This window comes from Mandrillus leucophaeus, unplaced genomic scaffold, assembly GCF_000951045.1.
Source record: "Mandrillus leucophaeus isolate KB7577 unplaced genomic scaffold, Mleu.le_1.0 Scaffold3, whole genome shotgun sequence".
NCBI classification, from domain to species: Eukaryota; Metazoa; Chordata; class Mammalia; order Primates; family Cercopithecidae; genus Mandrillus; species Mandrillus leucophaeus.
In genome coordinates this window covers 9743595-9766462 of record NW_012103142.1, presented here as the reverse complement: position 1 = coordinate 9766462, position 22868 = coordinate 9743595, and the positions used below count along the sequence as shown (strand labels likewise).

Genomic DNA, 22868 nt, shown 5'->3' with positions numbered 1-22868 from the left:
GTTTCACCGTGTTAGCCAGGATGCTCTCGATCTCCTGACCTAATGATCCCCCCGCCTCGGCCTCCCAAAGTGCTGGGATTACAGGCACGAGCCACCTTGCCCGGCCCTGAGTCCCTATGACTTCATCTCTGACCAATCAGCACTCCTGGCTCACTGGCTTCCCCCAACCTACCACATTATCCTTAAAAACTCTGCTCCCCGCATGCTCAGGAAGACTGATTTGAGTAATAATAAAACTCCAGTCTCCCCCGCTGCCCCTGCTACCACACACAAAAAAGAATGCCATGTGAAGACAGAAAGCTAGAGTGATGCACCTATGAGCCAAGAAACGCCAAAGAATGCTGGCCAACCACCAGAATCTAGGAAGATGCAAGGAGGGACTCCTCTACAGGTTTCAGAGGGAGCATGATACCTTAATTTTAGACTTCTAGCCTCCAGAACGGTGAGACAATAAATTTCTGTTGTTCTAAGTCACCTGGTTTGTGGCACTTTGTTACAGCAGCCCAGGGAACTAATAGAGAGATCTGATCAAGGGCAAGGGCAAGGGCTATGTTGCATTAGCTGGGTAGCTACTACTCCCCTCTCCCCCACCCTGAGGTGTGAAGAAATGTCCAGAGGACGTGAGGGCTTGCCGCAGCAGCCCGCACGATGGCCATCACTATATGGTATGGAGGCAGAAGCAAAGGAAGTATGGGAGAACACCTTCCCAACCGAAGGTAAAACTGCCATTCAGGCAAATTAGAACACATTCAAACCACAGAGGATAACTCATCTTCTTCTCGTTCAGACCTAGAGCTCAGAGTGATAAGTTCCATTTCATTATCATTACTAATTTTTACTTATTTATTTTTGAGACAGAGTCTTGCTCTGTTGCCTAGGCTGGAGTGCAGTGGTGCAATCTCAGCTCACTGCAACTTCTGCCTTCCAGGTTTGATTCTCCTGCCTCAGCCTTCTGAGTAGCTGGAACTACAAGTATATGCTACCACGCACAGCTAATTTTTGTAATTTTAGTGGAGACGGGGTTTCACTGTGTTGGCCAGGCTGGTCTCGAATTCCTGACCTCAGGTGATCCATCTGCCTCGACCTTCCAAAGTGTTGGGATTAAAGGCATGAGCCACTGCTCCTGGCCGTTACTAAATATTTTTAAAGTAACTTTTCCCTCAATTGAAAAAATAATTTTCCTATTATGGAAAATTTGGAAAACTCAGAAAAGTAAACACAAAACAAAATTACCTAAAATCTCAACCAAAAATTACTATGAACATTTAGTGGAATACCTTTTCAGTCTTGTTCCTATGTGGCTATGTACTTTTGTGTTTCAGTAGGACAGGCAATACTGGGGTCAGCTTCAATTTCTTTGTTAATTACACTTTAGCTGGTAAACTTGAGAACATAATTCTCATTTGCCAAATTGTTTCTCAATGAGGAAAGATAATCTGAATTCTTTTTTTCTTTCTTTCTTTATTTTTCAAATGAGACAGGGTCTTGCTCTGCCGCCCAGGTTGGTCTTGAACTGCTGGGCTCAAGTGATCTTCCTGCCTCGGCCTCCTAAAATACTGGGATTACAGGTGTGAGCCCAACGTGCCCCGCCACATTCTGAGTTTTGAACCACCCTTTCATCAACAAACTTTTGGACTGGACTCTGCCGCATGACAGTCGGTAGAAACTGACTCCGTGCTTTACACCACACACAGCCCAGCCCCAGTGTGGCTTCAACACTCACCGGAGTTTTGATGTAGGTGTGGGGATCAGGGAACTCAGGAAAATGGCTGGGGATGTGCGGCGGGTGGGGTCGGTTCTGCCCTGCAGTAAGAGCCTTGGGGGTCACTGGCTGATTGGTCACCGGAGCTGCAACAGAGTCACAACTGATTACCCCTCCACCCAAGACCCTGATTTCTACAGATTATGGTCTCTCCCCAAAGCTTCATTTTCTCAAAAAAAATGCCAGACCTCAATTTTCTAAACAAGTTGCATTTTGTATTTCAACCCATAAACAGTCTTTGATGGCATACAATGCCCAGCCCTGCTGGCTAATCTTGGTTGACATTCCCTTTGACAACAATCTGCCCACAAGCCTCTTAGGTAGAGGTGGATGGCTATGGCCACAGTAACTACATAAAACAGCATGCTGACGAGCTACGCAAGTTACATGGGCTGCTGGTTCTCTTTTCACAGACCCTGGATAACAAAAAGGAACAATGACCTGGGGACAGTAAGTGTGAGCTTAATGATAACAAGAGGGGACTGAAAATGGCACCTTCCACTGCTATATGTTGAGAGGGAGTTTTTTAAAAAAATACCAACATGAAAAAAGTGACTTTAAAGAAAAAATCCAGGCCGGGTGCGGTGGCTCACGCCTGTAATCCCAGCACTTTGGGAGACTGAGGTGGGCGGATCACTCGCGGTCAGGAGATCAAGACCAGCCTGTCCAACATGGTAAAACCCTGCCTCTACTAAAAATGTAAAAGTTAGCCGGGTGTGGTGGCGGGCACCTGTAATCCCAGCTACTTGGGAGGCTGAGGCAGAATAGCTTGAACCTGGGAGACAGAGGTTGCAGTAGTCAGCCGAGATTGTGCCACTGCACTCCAGTCTGGGCAGCAAAGCGAGACTCCATCTCAAAAAAAAAAGAAAAGAAAAAAATCCAGTTAATTCTCTCCAGGTCCTACAAGCCCAAACTGGTTACTTGCCACTCAGCTTATGGCACCCAGTTTTACTTAAAGTAGAGGTCATCAAACTTTGTGTAAAGGGCCATATAATAAATACTTTAGGTTTTGCATGTGGTACAGTCTCTACCACAACAAAACTATGCTAATATAGCATAAAAATAGCCACAGATAATAAGTAAATATGGGTGCATTCCGATAAGACTTTATTTACAAAAACAGGAGGCAGGCTGCGTTTGGCCCATAGTCCACAATGTACCAACCCTTAATCTAAGGAGAACAAGAACTTTCATTTTTCCAAGCAGCATCATTTGCCCTTCTGGGGCTAGAGCACAAGAAACACAGCAATATCTCAAAGATGGTTTACCTTTTGGTGACTGAATTTCACATGCTAATCCCACTAGCCCAAATAAAGATTATATTGTAGGTAGCCCCAAACATTGGAAGAGAGCCTGCAACAAGGAAGTAGCTACTAATCCAATCCCTACCATAGTCAATTACTTCATTCCACAAGCATTAATTGATAAATTGCTAGGTACCTCAGTTCAAAGTCACTTACGAGCAGTGATGACCATCCTCTGAGACCGTTTTGCATAGGCAGGGAGAGTGTCCACATTGAAACCTAAGAGACAGGAAAACAAAAATCACTGCCCAGACCACTGGATATTGAATACAGAAAGAATAGTAGTATTATGGACAAATGGCTTAAACTCTCAACTCAATGACCTTGCAGCCACGCAAAAAGCAGCTCTGGCAGAATTCCCCAACAGGGAATTATGAGACCTCTTAGATGTGTTCAGAGGAATCTCTCTTGATAACTCTCTCAAGCTCAAAGCAAATCAAGAGAACCATGAGGGAAACGAAGAACACTTAGCAGACATGCCTGACTCCTAGGAACTTCTCTCTCCAGTTGCACGGAAGAACTGGAAACTGAAGGTATACTCACCCATCTCAACAAGTGTGACCACGATATCTGACAGTGTGGGCTGGGTCCTGGCTGTGTGCTCACAGTAAGACTTGGCACTTCTCCCAATTTCTGAAATGTCTAAGAGGGGATTAAAGGCATAGAACTTATTCTCGGTTCCTCAGAAAGTTAAACATAGAACTACCAGATGAGCCAACAATTCCACTGCTAGGTATATACCCAAATGAATTGAAAGCAGGGATTCAAACAGCTACTAGCACACCAATGTTCACAGCAGCATGATTCACTATAGCCAAAAGGTAGAAACAACCCAGTGTCCATTAACAGGTGAATGAACAAACAAAATGTGCTATATACACACAATGGAATATTACCCAGCCTTTAAAAGAAGGAAATTCTGGTAATGTTATAGCATAGATGAACTTTGAAAACATTATGCTAGGCCAGGTGTGGTGGCTCAGGCCTGTAATCCCAGCACTTTGGGAGGCCGAGGCGGGTGGATTACCTGAGGTCAGGAGTTTGAGACCAATCTGACCAACATGGCGAAACCCCATCTCTACTAAAAATACAAAAATTAGCCAGGGGTGGTGGCAGGTGCCTGTAATCCTAGCCACTCGGGAGGCTGAGACATGAGAAATAGCTTGAACCCGGGAGGGGGAGGTGGCAGTGAGCAGAGATTGAACCACTGCACTCCAGCCTGGGCGACAGAGCGCGAACTCCTTCTCAAAAAAAAAAAAAAAGAAAAAAAGAAAAAGAAAAAAAAAAGAAAACATTATGCTAGGGCCAGGTGTGGTGGCTTATGCCTGTAATCCCAGCACTTGGGAGGCTGAGGCAGGTGGATCACTTGAGGTCAGGAGTTCGAGACCAGCCTGGCCAACATGGCAAAACCCCATCTCTACCAAAAATATAAAAAATTAGCCAGGTGAGGTGGCACACGCCTATAATCCCAGCTACTCAGGAGGCTGAGAATCGCTTGAACCTGGGAGGTGGAAGTGGTTGCAGTGAGCCGAGATTGCACCACTGCACTCCAGCCTGGGACACAGAGCGAGACTGCATCTCAAAAAAAAAAAAAGAAAAGAAAACATTATGTTAAGTGAAATAAGGCAGATACAAAAAGACAAAGATTCTACTTACATGAGGTATCCAGAGATGGAAAGTAGATTAGAAGTTACCAGGGAATGGAGCGGGAGGGAGAATGAGGAATTACTGTTTATGTTTACAGAGTTTCTGTTGAGAATGATGAAAAAGTTCTGGAAATACTGTGAATGGTTGCACAACATTGTGAATATACTTAATACCACTGAATTGTACACTTAAAAATGGTTAAAATGGGCCGGGCGCGGTGGCTCAAGCCTGTAATCCCAGCACTTTGGGAGGCCGAGATGGGCGGATCACAAGGTCAGGAGATTGAGACCATCCTGGCTAACACGGCGAAACCCCGTCTCTACTTAAAAAAACACAAAAAATTAGCCGGGCGAGGTGGCGGCGCCTGTGGTCCCAGCTACTCGGGAGGCTGAGGCAGGAGAATGGCCAGAACCCGGGAGGCGGAGCTTGCAGTGAGCTGAGATCTGGCCACTGCACTCCAGCCTGGGCGACAGAGCGAGACTCCGTCTCAAAAAAAAAAAAAAAAAAAATGGTTAAAATGATAAATTTGGTTATGTGTATCTCACCACCACACACACAAAACGGTCTTGTTCTCTGATGGGCAATTTTTGTTTCTTCTGCCTGAAGCTGAACCTCTATTTAAGAGTCACACTAAAGTCCTTTGGGGAAAAGGAAGGTTTCTAAGATGGAGTTTTGAAGCTCGGTTCTGTGAATGAGCTTCCAAGGCGGACGGGAGGTTTCACGAATACTCTGAAGCTGTGCTGAATTTTACACACAAAAAAAGCATTTTTTGGGGAATGGGTCCACAGATTTTATCAAATGTATAAAGGGGCCTCAAAAGGTAAAGAACTCCTGCTCTAGGGATAAAATGTTGGCTCAGATTTTAAGTGGCTCAGAAAATAAAAGCGAGTGCTGCTTGACAGGGAAGGGTGTCTCACAGGGGACCTACCACCAATTCCCCTGCTACCCTGAGCAAGTCACTAATACCAGCCTCTATACATGACTTTTAAACTCTAAATTCCAAGACTATTTCAAGAACTGCATTCTTATCTCTTGGGAACTATTAATTCATTCCTTTAGGACAAAGTTCAAAAAGTAGTGGAACCTGTGGTAGGACCCAAAATCTTTTCTAAAGTCCACACAGGTCAAAACTATTTTCATAATAAAATTAAGTCATTATTTGACTTTTTCACTCTCATTCTCTCAGGTAGTTTTCCTGAGTCTATGTGACTTTTGATGACATCATGGGTCTGATGAATAACAGAATATGTAATTGTACATTCTTATTTTCGAAGTTTCTTTTTTCTTCTTCTTCTTCTTTTTTTTTTTGAGACGGAGTTTCGCTCTTGTTGCCCAGGCTGGAGTACAATGGTGTGATCTTGGCTCAATGCAACCTCCACCTCCTGGGTTCAAGTGATTCTCCTGCCTCAGCCTCCAGAGTAGCTGGAATTACAGGTGCCCGCCACCACACCCAGCTAATTTTTTGTATTTTTAGTAGAGACAAGGTTTCACTATGTTGGCCAGGTTGGTCTCAAAACTCCTGACCTCAGGCGATACTACACCCACCTCAACCTCCCAAAGTGCTGGGATTACAGGCGTGAGCCACCACGCCCAGTCCCAAAATTTGTTTTTTCTAAGGTGGCAAATACACATACACAAAAGCTATTTGGGGTCCTCAATGTTTATTAATAAAAAGATTCTGGCCGGGCGCGGTGGCTCAAGCCTGTAATTCCAGCACTTTGGGAGGCCGAGACAGGTGGATCACAAGGTCAGGAGATCTAGACCATCCTGGCTAACATGGTGAAACCCCGTCTCTACTAAAAAATACAAAAAAAACTAGCTGGGCGAGGTGGCGGGCACCTGTAGTCCCAGCTACTCGGGAGGCTGAGGCAGGAGAATGGCGTGGACCTGGGAGCCGGAGCTTGCAGTGAGCTGAGATCCGGCCACTGCACTCCAGCCTGGGAAATAGTGACACTCCGTCTCAAAAAAAATAAAAATAAAAATAAAAAGGGATTCTGAGAGCTGGGCATGGTGGCACATGCCTGTAGTCCCAGCTATGTGGGAGGCTTAGGTCCAGAAGTTTGAGGCCAGCATGGGCAACACAGCGAGACCCCATCTCTAAATGAATAAATATAGGAGTTCTGAAGCCAAAATGATTCAGATCACTGCTTTAGGAAAACATTTGGTATTTAAAAGTGCCAAACATCAGCTGCAGAGAATTACCTTGCCCAAGATCACCCTTCTTGGGGTAGCCCACATCTAGTGTTTGATCAAGACCTGAGTATAAAGGCAGAGCCTTTTCAGCTTGATGGGCAATGATGCTCCAGGGTTCCTGGCTAAGTTGTCCAGTTCTTTGTTTGGCCTGCATTGCACTCCACTTCTCCCTCTGCCCAAACCTTTCTCCTACTTCCTTTCATAGTTGTTGATCCCTAAGAAACACCATAAATACTTCCAACCCTCATTCTATCCCATCCCCCGAAAGTTCAAAACAGGGAAATATGTTGTACACGCAGAAAAGCCTCTGTGAGACCACACCCGGGCTTCTAAATCTCAACACATTTCCTTTTAAAAGTGGCTTTTCAGCTGGGTGCGGTGGCTCACGCCTGTAATCCCAGCACATTTGAGAGGTGGGCGGATCACCTGAGGTCAACAGTTTGAGACCAGCCTGGCCAACACGGTGAAACCCTGTCTCTACTAAAAATACAAAAATTAGCCAGGAGTGGTAGTGCATGGCTATGATTCCAGCTACTTGAGAGGCTGTGGCAGGAGAATTGCTTGAACCCAGGAGGCGGAGGCTGTAGTGAGCTGAGATTGTGAAACTGCAGCACCCCAGCCTGGGCAACAGAGTGAAACTCTGTCTCAAAAAAAAAAAAAAAAAAAGTGGCTTTTCCCCTTCATTCTTTGTATCACACAATCTAGCATTTGATTACATAATGTGATGATATCTATTGCATGGGGAAATAGCCCTGACTCCCCAACAAAAGTCCTTAAGGGCACCCATAACTCACCAAGAGCTTATAATCTCCCCAGCACTGAATGTTTTTTATATATATATCTCACTTACATTCGCAACTCCATGAGGTACAAACTGTTATCTCATTTCACAAATGAGGAAATTGAGGTTCAGGAGATTCAGTGGCTTGCCCAAGCTATTAAGTGACAGAGTGATGATGTACACCCAAGTCTATCTGATTCTAAAGCCCGTAAGTCACTTCATTATGCTCTTTTCTGTTTTTGTTGTTGGGGACGGAGCCTCACAGGCTGGAGTGCAGTGGTGCGATCTCAGTTTACTGTAACCTCTGCCTCCCAGATTCAAGCAATTCTCCTGCCTCAGCCTCCCGAGTAGCTGGGATTACAGGCACTAGCCACCACGCCCAGCTAATTTTTTTTTGTATTTTTTAGTAGAGACGGGGTTTCGTCTTGAACTCCTGACTTCAGGTGATTTACCCACCTTGGCCTCCCAAAGTACTGGGATTACAGGCGTGAGCCACCGCGTTCAGCCCATTATGCTCTTTTCTCAACTTTTTACATTAAAAAAAAATTTTTTTCTCCCCTCTTAAGAAAAAAGTTTATCTTTTTCTTAAATCCTCTCAAACACTATCACAAAGCAGGGCACTGAACTGATGTTGGGGTTGACTCCAAGGACTAGTGTTTCTGTGTACTCACAGCTCTGCAGCATCTCTGTCAGCGTTTCCACGGATGCTTTCTCAGCACTCTCAAACCCTGCCTCTGTCAGCAAGGAGCTCACAACCACCTGCAGGGTTCTCCTCCGGGCCAGATGATAGTTATCGGCAGGGTTAGTGGACTGTTTACTTCCCGATCTCTGTGAAGCAGCAGCCCAGAAAGATTTTCATCCACAGAAGGATGCAATCACATAGTTCATACGTGGTCAATGGCAAATAAAGTTCTTTTACTACTTTTATTTTAAAAATCAGTGCTTAATGTTTAGATTTACAGATCTTGGCCAACTGAGTAAAAATTGAGCACCCAAGGTGCTTTAAATACAGAGACTACTTTTCCGCCCACCTAAAAAGTACGGTCCCAGTGAGATAAAATAGCAGGTCTTTTACTTTCTACTTTAGCAGATTATTAGAATACACAGCTGAAGAAACACGCATGATGGGATTAAGACCTGTCCCCCAGAAAAAATAGGATCCCTCTCTTGTGCCCCCCATCTTCACACCATTTCATTGAAAGGGAAAATGAAAACAGTAACAAGAGGTGACGGCGAGGAGGACAAAAGAAAACAGCACGAAAAAGTAAGAAAGCTAAATGTTTTGAAACGGGAATGCCTTTCAACTTTGGCCGGCCAATAAGAAGGCGAAAATGGCATGTTCGGACCAATCAGGGGGTGTTCCGGGTTCCCAACCCCCAACAGCAAAGGAGCCAATCAAGACACAGGTCCGCCAACTCCGGCGGCCGCAGCCAAGTCCCAGGGAGGGGGCGCGTACGGCCTGAAAAGACCCTCCGCCAGTCGGAGCTCATGATGGGGCTGGATTTATGGGGCCTAGCTTGTTGCTCAGTCTAGGGGAAAGTTGCAGGATACCCAAACTCTCTCGGCTCCGGGTCCGCGCTTCTTGCCCTTACCGTTCCAGAGCCGCCGGCCCCAGCTGTGGCCGCCGCGTCGGCCATCTTGCTCTGGCGTAGTGTGCGCGAGCGCGGGGCGCGATGGGACTTGTAGTCGCGGGGCGGGACGGGGCGGGGCGGCGTGCGCCCCTTGGTTTTCCGAAGCCCAGTCGGTTGGGGGACGCCTGCGGTGACCCCGGCTCACGTGACTTTTTTTTTTTTTTTTTTTTTAAGATAACAGAGTCTTCTCTGTCTCCCAGGCTAGAGTGCAATGGTGCGATCGCCACCTCCCGGGCTCAAGCGATCCTCCCGCCTCAGCCTCCGGAGTAGCTGGGATTACAGGCGGGCACCACCACGCCCCGCTAGTTTTTGTATTTTTAGTAGAGACCGAATTTCGCCATGTTGGCCAGGCTGGTCTCGAACTCCTGGGCTCAAGCAATCCGCGGCCTCGGCCTCCCAACGTGCTGGGATTACAGGCTTGAGCTACCGCACCCGCCTCACGTGACCTTTTGAAAGTGAAGTGTTCTGGGGCCTTCAGTGGCTTGGTTGTGGACCGGGAAAACGCGCTGGGTTTCACTGAGTTAAAAGAAACCTATTTTAATATGAAAATCGGTTCTTGTAAAGAGCACACTCCTGGAAGGACCCAGGAGGTCAACTACACTTGCAGGGTTTTCCAAACTTGTCTGATTATTAGCAACACCTGGCTGGGCCCAGCCCAATCCCAGTGACTTCACTCTGTGGAAGAGGGACTTGGGAATCTTTCTCATTAAGGAGCTCCCCAGATGATTCTCCTGAGCAGGTAATGTTGGGAAACACTGGAGCATCCAGCTTCGTGATTTTGTGCTGAGGGCCGCCCAGCCTGTCAATGGCCCACTTGGAGTAGAGCCTGGACTACCTAGTCCAAGTCTGTCGCTGCATCCTGCTGCCTTCGCGCCCTCAACCCGCAAGTATTTGCGAGGCAAGTCTGGGTGGGGCGGGAGACTTGTCCCTTGCCGCCTCACTCCCAGGGCGTGGGGTGCCCGCGGCTGCCAGTTGTTTTCTACCTGGCCTGTCAGCCCCTCTGGCTGCACCGTAATCGTCCCCATTTGCAGTTGCCTGGCAGGACGCAGACTCTGGGTTTGAATCCTAACACTAGCCAGCTGTGGTACTTCGGGCACTTGACCTAATCCTCAGTGTGTCTCAGTTTCCTCTTCTCTAAAACTGGGGGTAAGATGGGATGATACACAGAAAGGGTCTGTCATAGTGCCTGACGTGTAGTAAGAGTCAAGAAATTGGCCGGGCGCGGTGGCTCACGCCTGTAACCCCAGCACTTTGGGAAGCCGAGGCGGGTGGATCACCTGAGGTCAGGAGTTCGAGACCAGCCTGACCAACATGGTGAAACCCTGTCTCTACTAAAAGTACACAAAATTAGCCAGGCGTGCTGGCGGGCGCCTGTAGTCCCAGCTACTCCGGAGGCTGAGGCAGGAGAATCGCTTGAATCCGGGAGGCGGAGGCTGCAGTGAGCCGAGATCGTGCCACTGCACTCCAGCCTGGGCGACAGAGGGAGACTCCGTCTCAAGAAAAAGAAAAAGAAATCGCTCCTCATGATTTTGTTTACTTCCTGGATAGCACGTGGAGGAGTTGCGAACGCCGGGAGGCAGCGGTCTGGGAACCCGTGCCGCCCCGGCCGGTCGCCCACACTGAGCCTCTGTGGCGCCCCGCCCCCTCACCTATGCCGTGTGGGGCGGGGGCTGCGGGCGGGGGTTTGCGGCGCCGGATGAGCCTCCTGGTCTCGCCGAGGATGTGCAGGGGGTGGAGGGGTCGGGCCGGGGACTGAAACTTGGCTGAGCAGAGCACCAGCCCCTTTGTCTCCTCCGCCCCCTCTTCCCCACTTCCTGCCCAGCTCGGGATCGGCGGCGCGGCGCGGACTTTGTAAACACTTCGCCCCTGCAGGGGTGGAGACTGGCTCTGTTCGGACGCCGGGGAGAGAGGTGCAATCCCCTCCTCGTGGCTGGTGGTTGCGACCACCCCAACTCCCCAAAGGCAGGCACCAGAGGCGACGGGAGAGAGCGCCGGCGACCCCAGTTGGTGCTCCGGGGAGCTCACCTGCCGAGGAGGTAGGCTTGGGGGCTGGAGAAACCGGGGTAGATGGGATGTCAGCTCAGGCATGTCAGATCATGCGTTGGGGATCGGCGCTGGGTGGGTCAACGGGGTCGCTGCATCATCACTTCCCAGTTGGCACCCAAAGCTTGGCTAACTTTCCCACTGAGGGAGGTGTTCTGCACGGAGTTGAAGGGCAGAGAAACCCCCAAAGGCCCTGAGCCGTCTGTATGTACACACATCGGCACAACCCCCTCCAGCTGATCTGGAAGCCCCGTGGCTTTACCGAGCTGTTGCTCTTCTCGTGCCTCAAAGATGGGGTGGAAGGCCTCTAGGAGGGCAGACCAGTGTGGATGGGGAGTCTGTGGGTGCTCTGACCAGTGCACCGGGGTGAAACTGGAGGGAGGAACCCCTCAGTGGTGTCTGATTGGTACATAGGTGATGATCTTAGCCTCCTCTGTGTCTCTTGAAGTGTCAACGAGGAATAACTGAATACATTGGTTGCTGTTATTAAGGGAGCATTAAGTTATTCATTTGCATTGGTTGAACACCCACTATGTGCCTGGCATTATATGGAATGCTGAGGGTGCAATGATGTTATTTATCCACAGCTAATATGGATCACAGAACAGACATAGATGTCAAGTGCACTGGCTGGGGTGACTGGGAAGGCTTTAGAGAGAAAAGGACATTTGAGTTCGATTCAGAAGGATGAAAAGTATAGAAGTCTTTGGGGGCACTTATTCCACAGAGCTGGATTGAATCCCAGCTGTGGTGTTGGACACTGGAATATAGGGGCAACCCGGAAACAATTCCCGCTCCCTTTAATCCACTGTCTAAGCATCAAGGGGATGAACAGGATGAGTCCCAGAAAAGGCAATTTTCTGGGCTGAGTCCTAAGAACCCAGAAATTCCCAGCTGGGTGCAGCTGGGAGGGTCCACCTGGGGGTGATGTGACAGTCCACACAATCCTGGGCACCCCCTCCCCATCCCTGGACTCTGAGACCGTTTCCTCTGACGAGTCCTTGCGCTCTGCCTACCACCTCATTTCTCTTTGGGACCAGACATGGATGGAGAAGTGGATCTCCCTTTGCTTCCTCACAGATTCTTCTGGCCGTTCAATTCCGGGGCTCCTTTGGGAAATGACTGACACACCAATTTATTAATTCATTCAGCACCCATTTGCTGTGGCCATACTCCATCTGCACAGGCTATTCCCACATCTGTTGGGGATGTCATGGTAATCAAATCACAGTTTCTTCCGCCTGGAACTTAACACTGAAAGCTTCTCTGATAATTCTAGCAGAGTCCTAGTCTATGCTAGTCATTGAGATCATGACCTCCATGGTCCCAAGCGTCTTCTCCTTACGACTTCCCCTTTCCTCTTCCCTCAAGGGCTCAGAATACTAGCTAACAGTTACATAACACTGTCAGGTACTCTTCTAAGTGACTTAGAGATCAGGTCTTATTTAAACCTCCTAATACAGTCCTACGAGGTAGGCATTAGGATTCTCTCCATTTTATAGACGAGGAAACGCAGGCACTGGAGATAAGTAATCTTCCTTCAGACACAAGAAACAAATGGCAGAGCTGGGATTTAAACCCAGGTCACTTGATTTGGGAGGCTTTATTTATTTATTTATTTTTTGAGACGGAGTCTCGCTCTGTCGCCCAGGCTGGAGTGCAGTGGTGCGATCTCGGCTCACTGCAAGCTCTGCCTCCTGGGTTCACGCCATTCTCCTGCCTCAGCCTGCTGAGTAGCTGGGACTACAGGCGCCCACCACCATGCCCGGCTAATTTTTTGTATTTTTAGTAGAGACGGGGTTTCACCGTGTTAGCCAGGATGGTCGCGATCTCCTGACCTCGTGATCCACCCGCCTCGGCCTCCCAAAGTGCTGGGATTACAGGCATGAGCTACCACGCCCAGCTGGGAGGCTTTATTCTTAACCATTAGGCTAGCCTGCCTCCTTCACTGACCACATAAAATGTGCACTTGAGCCAGGAACTTAGGAGTTTCCTAAAGGGAGTCTGTGGTCCTGTATCTTGGATGATACAGCCATCTGTTAGCTGAGCTGTGGGGCTGGTACTGTTTACAGTGAGCCCAGCAGGCCTGGAATAGGGTTGTGGGAACTGCACAGAACTGGTATCCTTTCCTGATGGCTGTGTGTGTGTGTGTGTGTGCGTGCGTGCACGTGTGTGCGTGCGTGCACACAAATGTATGAATGTTTTCCCCTGTGTAAGCCTCACTCAAAGGGAAAGGGGGAATGTGAATAAACCAAGAGGAATGAACTAAGATTATATTCAAGAAAGAACTTCTCAACGTGGACGTGATGTGCCAGAATCTGGGGACGTGGGAAACCAAGACACCTCTTTTGTTGGGAATTAAGAATAGCAGAGATGCTCACATTCTAGATGTGCATTCCAGCTTGGTAGCTGAGTAAGGAAGATGGCTAAGGAGTGGGTGCAAGCTTAAGATGCTCACACCTCTCTTTCCCACAGCTCCTGCTTCCAAAGTTGCATCCGTGTATCCTACCCAGTCCCTCCAGACAGGCTGGGATAATGCTGGTGATGCAAGCAAGGGCACAGGACAGTTTCCATGGATTCCAGCCCCTTTTCCACCTTCTTTCTGAAACACTTTTAAATTTCTTACAAGGACCTTCCCCACAGGTCTGGGGAGGCCTTGAGGTGGTCCCTTTCTGCCTACACTTCGTGCATCTGTCTTTGAGGAAGGAGTGTGTGTTGGGGACAGGGGTATTGATGCTGGGAGTCCAGGGTGGGAACTGGGTAGAGGGTGGCCGCACTGAGAAAACGGGTAAGCAGGATGTGAACCTTAAGAATGATAAACCTCCATGCTGCTCTTCTCCCACGCATGCACCTTCCTCCCTCGCTCGCTGGTAGGGTGGGGTGCAGCGGAGCCCTTGGCACGCCCTGGCCCCCTGCCCCAGACACTGGCTTGGCTGTGGAGAACAGGTTGTACTCTTGAAAAACCACAAGAGGAAGTTTAGGGAGGGCTGGGGGTGGGGAAAGTTCTGGGGCCCCGGCCAAGTTTCCCTTTCCCTGCTGAGCAGTAGGTGTGTTTATCTTGCCCTCAAAGACATTTAAATTTTAAATCCTCAAGTTTCAAAGAGCTGTCAAGGCCTGCCCCTTTCTAGGGGTGGCAACAGACACTGCTAGAAATGGGATCGGAACAAGTTACCCATCTGCTGGTTGAGAAAGGCTAATTCCAGAAAGTCTCTTCTCCTTCTTTGGCCCCTTCACTTTTCTCTTCCCCAGAGCATTCCCTACAACCTTTAAACTCAGAAGAATGTGGCTGTAATTGCCCCTTAGGAGCTGAATGGTGTTGCAGGAGCTGTCCTTAGGTGTTTTACCTGTACTGTCTTATTTAATATTTATTCACCACAACTCTAGGTAGTAAACACCTCTATCTCCAATTTGCGGATAGGAAACAGGCTCAGAAAGGCAAACTTGCTCAAAGTGATTTAGCTAGTAAGTGGCAGAGCCTGGACTTGAACAAGGTTCTATCTGATTTCAAAGTCTAGGCTTTTTACTCATGAATTAACTCTCGATCTGAGCATTGACTTTCCTAGTATATCAAACACTGAGACAGGGAGGCTGAAAGATAAAGGGATTTTTTAAATGCTGCTGCTGGTATGGGAGAGGGATAGAATTGGAAGTGATTCCTTGGAAGTTAATGTATTTAAGAAAGGATAACCACTGGGGACGGTGGCTCATGCCTGTAATCCCAGCACTTTGGGAGGCCAAGGCGGGCGGATCACGAGGTCAGGAGTTCGAGGCCAGCCTGACCAACATGGTGAAACCCCCATCTCTACTAAAAATACAAAACAACAACAACAAAAAAAAAACTGGGCCTGGTGGCATGCGCCTGTAATCACAGCTACTCAGGAGGCTGAGGCACAAGAATCGCTTGAACCCGGGAGGCAGAGGTTGCAGTAAGCCAACATCGCACCATTGCGCTCCAGCCTGGGTGACAGAGTGAGAATCCGTCTCAAAAAAAAAAAAAGAAAAGAAAGAAAGGATAGCCAAGTAAAAAAAAAAAAAAAAAAAAAAGATGCAGGAGGTGAGAGGTCAGGTCAAACTCTGGAAGGCTGCACCAAAGGGGAAGATTTAGGAGGGATACTGTAGCTGTATGCAAATATTTAAAAGGTTGCCCTAGCAAGCCTTGAAGTAGGGGGTTAGCAGGACTGGTGGAGGCAGATTTTCAAAAAACATAGAACTTTCTAACACATGGGGCTTAGAGCGCATGCTGTAAGAGGGGCCTCTGCCAGCGAGACGACCTCAAAACCCCTTTGCCTGTAAACCCCTGCTATGATTTTTCCCCTGCTTTCCTCTTCTTGTCATTCTTTGCTCTCCCATACTCCCTGGCCCACTGTAGTCCCTGATCGTCCACCAGGTGGGGCTGTTGCCCAGTGTGTCGCCCTGGTGTGGCTGGATTGGGTGAAGAGCGTTGCCGGGTTCTCCAGGCACTGACTGATTTCAAGGGGCCTCTGCTCCCAGCCCATCACCAGCTATTTACACACTGGGGCCCAGAGAACTGCTTTTGACCCAGCACAGCCCCCATAAAAGGTGCTCTTCTGTCTTGTCCAGGCTCCAGCCAGAATGTGCAGGCCTCCGCCTCTGGGGCATATACCCGTCCCCAGGTCAGGGATTCCTTCCACATCTTCTCTTTCCCCTTCCTGACTGTCCTTTCTCTTTGAGAGAGAGGGCCCCATGTGTCCAGAGCAGAGGGCAAGGCCAACGGCCCTGTGAACCAGCAGGGTAACTAATGTGGCATGGCCATTTATGCTCTTCAAAGGACATACCTGTGTCATCTCCCGGAAGGGGCCTCAAGAGCCCCACCTCTCTGAAACTATTTGCACTCAGTGACCTGACCAGTTCTCCCATCCTGGATGAAATTCCCCAGGACAGCCGTTCCTGAGGTGAGGGCTGAGGGGTTATCTCTGGAAGGAGAGGGTTGCTGGTACCTCCATCCTTGGCCCAGATCTGCTTGCTGCCCCCTCAGACCTTTACAGAGGCACAGAGCCACTGGGCCTCCAGGGACACAGAGACAGAGCCCAGAATGAGCAAAGACACCCTGATTTTTTTGAGACAGGGTCTTACTCTGTCGCCCAGGCTAGAGTGCAGTGGCGTGATCTTGGCTCACTGCAGCCTTGACTTCCCAGGCAGAGGTGATCCCCCCATCTCAGCCTCCCGGGTAGATGGGACCACAGGCGTGGCGCCACCATGCTCAGCTAATTTTTAATTATTTTTTTGAAACGGAATCTCACTCTGTTGCCCAGGCTGGAGTGCACTGATACGATCTTGGTCCACTGCAACCTCTGCCTCCCAGATTCAAGTGATTCTCCTGCTTCAGCCTCCCAAGTAGCTAGGATTACAGGCACCCGCCACCACGCCCAGCTAATTTTTTGGATCTTTTATGGGGTTTCACCATGTTGGCCAGGATGGTCTCGAATTCCCGACCTCGTGATCTGCCTGCCTCGGCCTCCCAAAGTGCTGGGATTACAGGTGTGAGCCACCGCGCCCGGCATGCTCAGCTAATTTTTTGCAGAGATGGGATTTCGCCCTTTTGCCCAGGCTGGTCTTGAGCTCCTGGGCCCAAGCATTCCTCCTGCCTCGGCCTCCCAAAGTGCTGAAATTACAGGCATGGGCCACTGTGCCTGGCCAGAGACACCCATTTTGCAGGTGAGCAAACCAAGGTACTGAGAGGTCTAGCAGCTTGCTTCCGTACACACAGCCCATCTGTGACTGAGCTGGAAGTCTGACTCAGCCACTTGGCTGTAACGTTTGTGCATGTAACCACTAATCTGTGCCATCTGTCATGGAGTGGTCGAGAGCGCCTGTTCTTCAGAGACAAACCACCCCACTTCGAGTCCTAGCTCAGCTCCTTTCTGGCTATGTGAAAGTTTCTTTGTCTGTAAAATGGGCATAAATATAAGCCCCACCTCTCTGGGTAATTGTGAGAATTAATAATAACCAGTATTAGTTGAATACCTACTGTATGTCAAGTATCTTTTTGCATCCTCCCAGCAGACCATGAGGGAGGCATTATTATTCTGCTTTTTACGCATAAGGAAACTGAGGCACAGGGGAGGCACAGAGACTGCAGGATTAAGACTTCTGGCCAGTCGCAGTGGCTCATTCCTGTAATTCCAGCACTTTGGGAGGCTGAGGCAGGCGGATCAGCTGAAGTCAGGAGTTCAAGACCAGCCTGACCAACATGGAGAAACCCCGTCTCTACTAAAAATACAAAATTAGCCGGGCATGGTGGTGCATGCCTGTAACCCCAGCTACGCAGGAGGCTGAGGCAGGAGAATCGCTTGAACCCAGGAGGCAGAGGTTGCAGTGAGCCGAGATCGCACCATTGCACTCCAGCCTGGGTAACAAGAGCAGAACTCCATCTCAAAAAAAAAAAAAAAACACTTCCAAGCCTACACTTCCATAAGATTATGAGGCAGTGCACACAAAGCTCTGCTGAGTGGTGGGCAGGCCATATGTCCTTTGAGTGATAGCTGCTGTCATTATCAGCATATCACGGGCATCATCGTCTCCCAGGTGGAGGTCCTCAGGGTGGACATGGGGCCATCTGGATCCCAAGAGACAGCCCTGGTTTCTTTCCTCACCATCCCACCTATGGCTTCATGTTACCCTCTTTTCTAAAATAAAAATTGTCCACAAGTTATGGCCTGTGGTCAGACAGTTGGACAGAATATTTGAAGCTGGGGCTGTCCCAGAAACTCCCAGTTCTGGCCCCAGCTTTTTCTGCTCCAACTCACCCTCCCTCTTGTTCTCTGTTCTCTTCCCCCTCTGCTGTTCCTCCCTGCCCCCTCCCCTGAGGTCCCTGAGTTCTGGGAAAGGAAACTGGAGCAGGGGCCTCAGACAGATGCAGACCTTGAGCTCCAACTTGGGCTCCAGCTGGAGGAGGGAGGACCAGCCAGGGGCAGGACCATGAGGCGCAGAGGGCCCCCAGTCTGCCTGTCCCTGGGAAGACATCTGTTTATTATTCGCAAAGTCTTAAACTCTGGTTTGTTAAGCTCTGTCATGCTGGGTGCTGTGGAATCCACTGGGAATAAGGCCCAGGGGAGGTTTATTCTACTCTGGCAAGTGGCTGTCACAAAGCCATCTTTGGATTATAGAGGGAGGAGTGCTGTTTCCTCCCGGCAGCAGGCCCTAGGATGCAAGGCCGCCTTTTCCTTTCCAGTTCCATTGTCTTTTCTGTAAGCGGTGTCTGCTGTAGAACCACAAACTTGGAGACTCTTCAAATGTGGCATCTATTTTCATCTCAGTGAGAAAGGATCTTGGGGTTACAAGCCCTCAGATGTACTGGGTGACTGAGCGTAGGCCAGAGCATAGAACATTCTAGTTTCTCCAGGCCTTCTGTTCCTTATTTCCAGTCAGCTGGTACCTGCTGGTCCTAGGGGGAACTCCGTATTTTCTTCAAATTGACTTGATTTCTACCTCTAGGACCCGGCTGAGTTTTTCTCTCACATCCCTTGATCTCCAAGGGTACAGCCTTTTCCGGCTTGGGCCCAGCCTCTTGGGTTCTTAAAACTTTGTTTACAGTCACTGGTCTTGAGCTGGGTTCCTCCTGGGTGATCCTCAGAAAGTTTTACCTCCCCCGTTTCTTCCCTGCCTTTCCTCTGACACAGGTTCTAGGAGTCATTTGTGGTGCTTCTTGTGGGAATCTGTTGTGTGGCTTTGCTCTGAATCCTCATGTGTTCCCAGACACATGGCACTCAAGATGTTGGTGATGATAATAGCACATCTTTACACGACACTTCCATGTGCCAGGGGCTGCTGTAAGTGCTGCCATATCCTGTATGCCATTTATATGTAAGTCAGTTTATAATAAGTATGGATATTTATTAATCCATTTCTCAGCTGTTTCTCACAAACATATCCTATGAGGGTTTTTTGGTTTTTGTTTTTTGTTTTTTGAGATGGAGTCTTGCTCTGTCACCCAGGCTGGAGTGCAGTGGCACGATCTCGGCTCACTGCAACCTCCGCCTCCTGGGGTCAAGCAATTCTCTCCATCAGCCTCCTGAGTAGCTCAGATTACAGGCACCCACCACCACACCCAGCTAATTTTTGTATTTTCAGTAGAGACGGGGTTTCACCATGTTGGCCAGGCTGGTCTTGAACTCCTGACCTCGTGATCCACCCACCTCAGCTCCCAAAGTGCTGGAATTGCAGGCATGAGCCACTGCGCCTGGCCAAGGTTTTTTATTTTGCAGATAAAGCCCCTGAGGCATAGAGGTTAAGTATCTAGTCCAAAGTCATACAGCTGGTCATATTGAGAGCCTGGTGGCTGAAATAACTCTGACCTCAGTCAGACTTTTCTTTTTTTTGTTTTTGTTTTTTTTTTTTGAGACGGAGTCTAGCTCTGTTGCCCAGGCTGGAGTGCAATGGTGTGATCTCAGCTCACTGCAACCTCCACCTCCCAAGTTCAAGTGATTTTCCTGCCTCAGCCTCCCGAGTAGCTGGGATTACAGGCTCCTGCCACCACGCCTAGCTAATTTTTGTATTTTTAGTAGAGACAGGGTTTCATCATGTTGTCCAGGCCGATCTCAAACTCCTGACCTCAGGTGATCCACCCGCCTCAGCCTCCCAAAGTGCTGGGATTACAGGCGTGAGCTACTGTGCCCCGCTCAGACTTTTCATGCATACTGTGTATATTGCACACATGTGTGTGCACATGTGTATCCACCTACCAGGGCAAGTGTGAGATTACACTGGGTTCCCTGTTGAGACATTGTCGTGTACAGTCTCAGGACTAGTAGAGCAGACCGGTAGGCCCCTGACTGCCTGTGTGCATGACATGCAGGGATGCATGGAGGTGTGATGGTGTTGACACGAATCCCCCCGGGCAAACCCAGAGCATCCTGGATCCCCCAGTGCCTTCTGGCCAGTGCTTTAGGACGTCCACTAAGCCGAGAAGGTGGAAGGTAAGGAGCAAGGGTGCCCCAGCCCTGCCGCAGCAGGAAGGTCAGGTATCACACACGGCCCGGAAACAGGAGTGGGTGGTGGTGAATGTGAGCTCTGCTAGGTGGGGCTGGGCCATAACCTATCTGGGGAGCTCTGGTTGAATCAGCCCAACCACAGCCACCCCAACTGTGCAATGGTGCAAACAAGCTTTTCCTCCAGCTCCCCTTCCAACGCTCATTTTCCTTTCCTTGCTCTTGTATGAGACTCAGGCTTTGGGAGGAGTGTGGGATTAGGACAGCAGCTGAGAGCGTAGGTCTGGAAGGGGTGGTTCAGCTGGGTCCTAGTGCAGGACCTCTCACCATGGCCTTCAAGTGACACCCGAGGCCTTCACCCAGCAATGGGTGGCAGCTCTGGCCCAGAGGGGATGCCACATACCCTGTCCAGAGGACAGGACTACATGGGTTGAGGACTCCTGGGCTCAGTCACCTGGTATATTCATCCAACATCTGTGAGTCTCAGAGGCCTCGGAACCATACACTTTCCATTCTTCATGGAGTAGAGCCACATTGGACGCAGTGTTGGGTTCAAAGTCAGGGTAAAAACAAGACACACATCAAAGTTACTGTTAAAGTCTCTATTTTAAAGAGACTGCTCATAAAACACAGGATACATGATTTTTACGTTCTCTTCCATCTCTTAAGATTCCCCAGCATGGCCAGTGTCTGTTGGAACACAGGATCTGGTCTTTGGTTAAGCATTATGTTGAGCCTGGGTGAAGGGATCACATCATATGAATAGTACATAGGTTTCTGTGGTTGGTTGGTGTCTCTTCTAGTAGATATAATTGAATTTATGACTGTTAAATATGCGCATTTAGGAATTCAGTATGCATACTTTTATGGTCTAGCTGGGCCTCAAGAAAGGTTTCAACTACAGTGCTGTGGGAATCTGGAGAAAGGAGTGGTAGCTTTTGCATGGGTTTACCAGGATTTATTCTCAAAGGTGCCATTTGAGGAGATAAAAGAGGAATGGATTAGATGAGAAATTATTCCAGAGCAGTTTTAAATGGTGGTTGCTTTTGGATCTTTTTACTCTTCTGAATGTTCTGAGTTTTTTACTGAGGGCCATATTATAATTTTTTATGTTATTTCTATGTCAATTATTAGACATTTCTTATTCTTTTTCTATAGTATTACTGATTATTTCTTATTTCTAAAACAACTAGTGGTTATTTCTATAATCACTATTATTTATAGAACAATAATTACTTTTGATATGACCACTTCTTGCATTTTTTTTTTTTAAAGTTGAGATAGGGTCTCACTCTGTCACCCAGGCTAGAGTGTAGTGGCACAATCTCAACTCACTGCAGCTCCTGCCTCCTGGGCTCAAGCAGTTCTGCTACCTCAGCCTCCCAAGTATCTGGGACCACAGGCACAAGCCACCACGCCCAGCTAATTTTTTGGATTTTTGGTGGAGACAGGGTTTTACCATGTTGCACAGGCTGGTCTTGAACTCCTGGGCTCAAGCGATCTGCACATCTTGACCACCCAAAGTGCTGGGATTACAGATGTGAGCCACTGCACCCTGCCCTTATATAGTTAAAAAAATCCAGGAACACAATGGAACTGAGAGGTAAAAATATGAATAAGAGTAAAGAATACTAAGAACTGGATAACCAGGCTTGGAATTGGGCATTTTAGAGACTGACATATTAGGTCTACTGCAGCAATTTTTAAGCTTTCTGATCTCAGGACCACTTTACATTCTGAAAAATTTTTGAGGATCCCAAAGAACTTTTTTTTTTTTCTTTGAGATGCAGTCTCACTCTGTTGCCCAGGGGGGAGTGCAATAGTGCGATCTTGGCTCACTGCAACCTCTGCCTCCTGGGTTCAAGCGATTCTCGTGCCTCAGCCTCCTGAGTAGCTGGGATTACAGGCACGTGTGGCCATGCCCGGCTAATTTTGTATTTTTATTAGAGACAGGGTTTCACCATTTTGGTCAGGCTGGTCTTGAACTTCTGACCTCACTATCTGCCCGCCTCGGCCTCCCAAAGTGCTGCGATTACAGGTGCATGCCACCACACCTGGCTAATTTTTGTATTTTTATTAGAGACGGGGTTTCACCATGTTGGTCAGGCTGGTCTCGAACGCCTGACCTCATGATCCGCTTGCCTCAGCCTCCCAAAGTGCTGGGATTACAGGTGTGAGCCACCACGCCTGGCCAGGACTTTTGTTTTTTAGGCTATACCTATTAATAGGTGCACCCAACATGGCATTCCCTGGAATAAATAATATAAGCTTTTGACTTCTCCCTCCCTATACCTGTTGATATTTTGTTTCTAATAAAAAATTTGATATGAGAAATTTTAAATATTAATTTATTTAAAGTAACAAGAAACTCATTGCATGTTAACATAAGCATTGTATTGTTTTTTTTGGCCGGGCACGGTGGCTCACACCTGTAATCCCAGCACTTTGGGAGGCCGAGGCAGGCGGATCATGAGGTCAGGAGATCGAGACCATCCTGGCCAACATGGTGAAACCCGTCTCTACTAAAAATACAAAAATTAGCTGGGTGTGGTGGTGCGT

At 48.6% G+C, this 22868-nt stretch overlaps 2 protein-coding genes across 8 annotated transcripts in view; one reads left to right on the top strand and one right to left on the bottom strand.

The window, feature by feature from the left end:
• Nucleotides 1-9347, bottom strand: part of TAF8 (TAF8 RNA polymerase II, TATA box binding protein (TBP)-associated factor, 43kDa) — a 51149-nt gene extending 41802 nt beyond the window's left edge. Inside the window, exons 1-5 of one of the 4 annotated variants that reach the window (XM_011986709.1) lie at nucleotides 9280-9347; nucleotides 8359-8515; nucleotides 3610-3708; nucleotides 3223-3285; nucleotides 1724-1848 (exon numbers count right to left, since the gene is read on the bottom strand). In XM_011986709.1, coding sequence (XP_011842099.1) covers nucleotides 1724-1848; nucleotides 3223-3285; nucleotides 3610-3708; nucleotides 8359-8515; nucleotides 9280-9324 — 489 coding nt within the window. In that variant the 5' untranslated portion in view covers nucleotides 9325-9347. Of the gene's footprint in view, nucleotides 1-1723; nucleotides 1849-3222; nucleotides 3286-3609; nucleotides 3709-8358; nucleotides 8516-8718 lie in introns of all 4 variants that reach the window. The other 3 variants (XM_011986708.1, XM_011986711.1, XM_011986710.1) reach the window with 3 other exon arrangements.
• Nucleotides 9348-10858: 1511 nt separating this feature from the next.
• Nucleotides 10859-22868, top strand: part of CCND3 (cyclin D3) — a 146136-nt gene continuing 134126 nt past the window's right edge. For all 4 annotated transcript variants that reach the window (XM_011986706.1, XM_011986703.1, XM_011986705.1 and 1 more), the window contains exon 1: nucleotides 10859-11354. The gene's annotated coding sequence lies outside the window, so the exon portion shown is untranslated. The remainder of the gene's footprint in view (nucleotides 11355-22868) is intronic.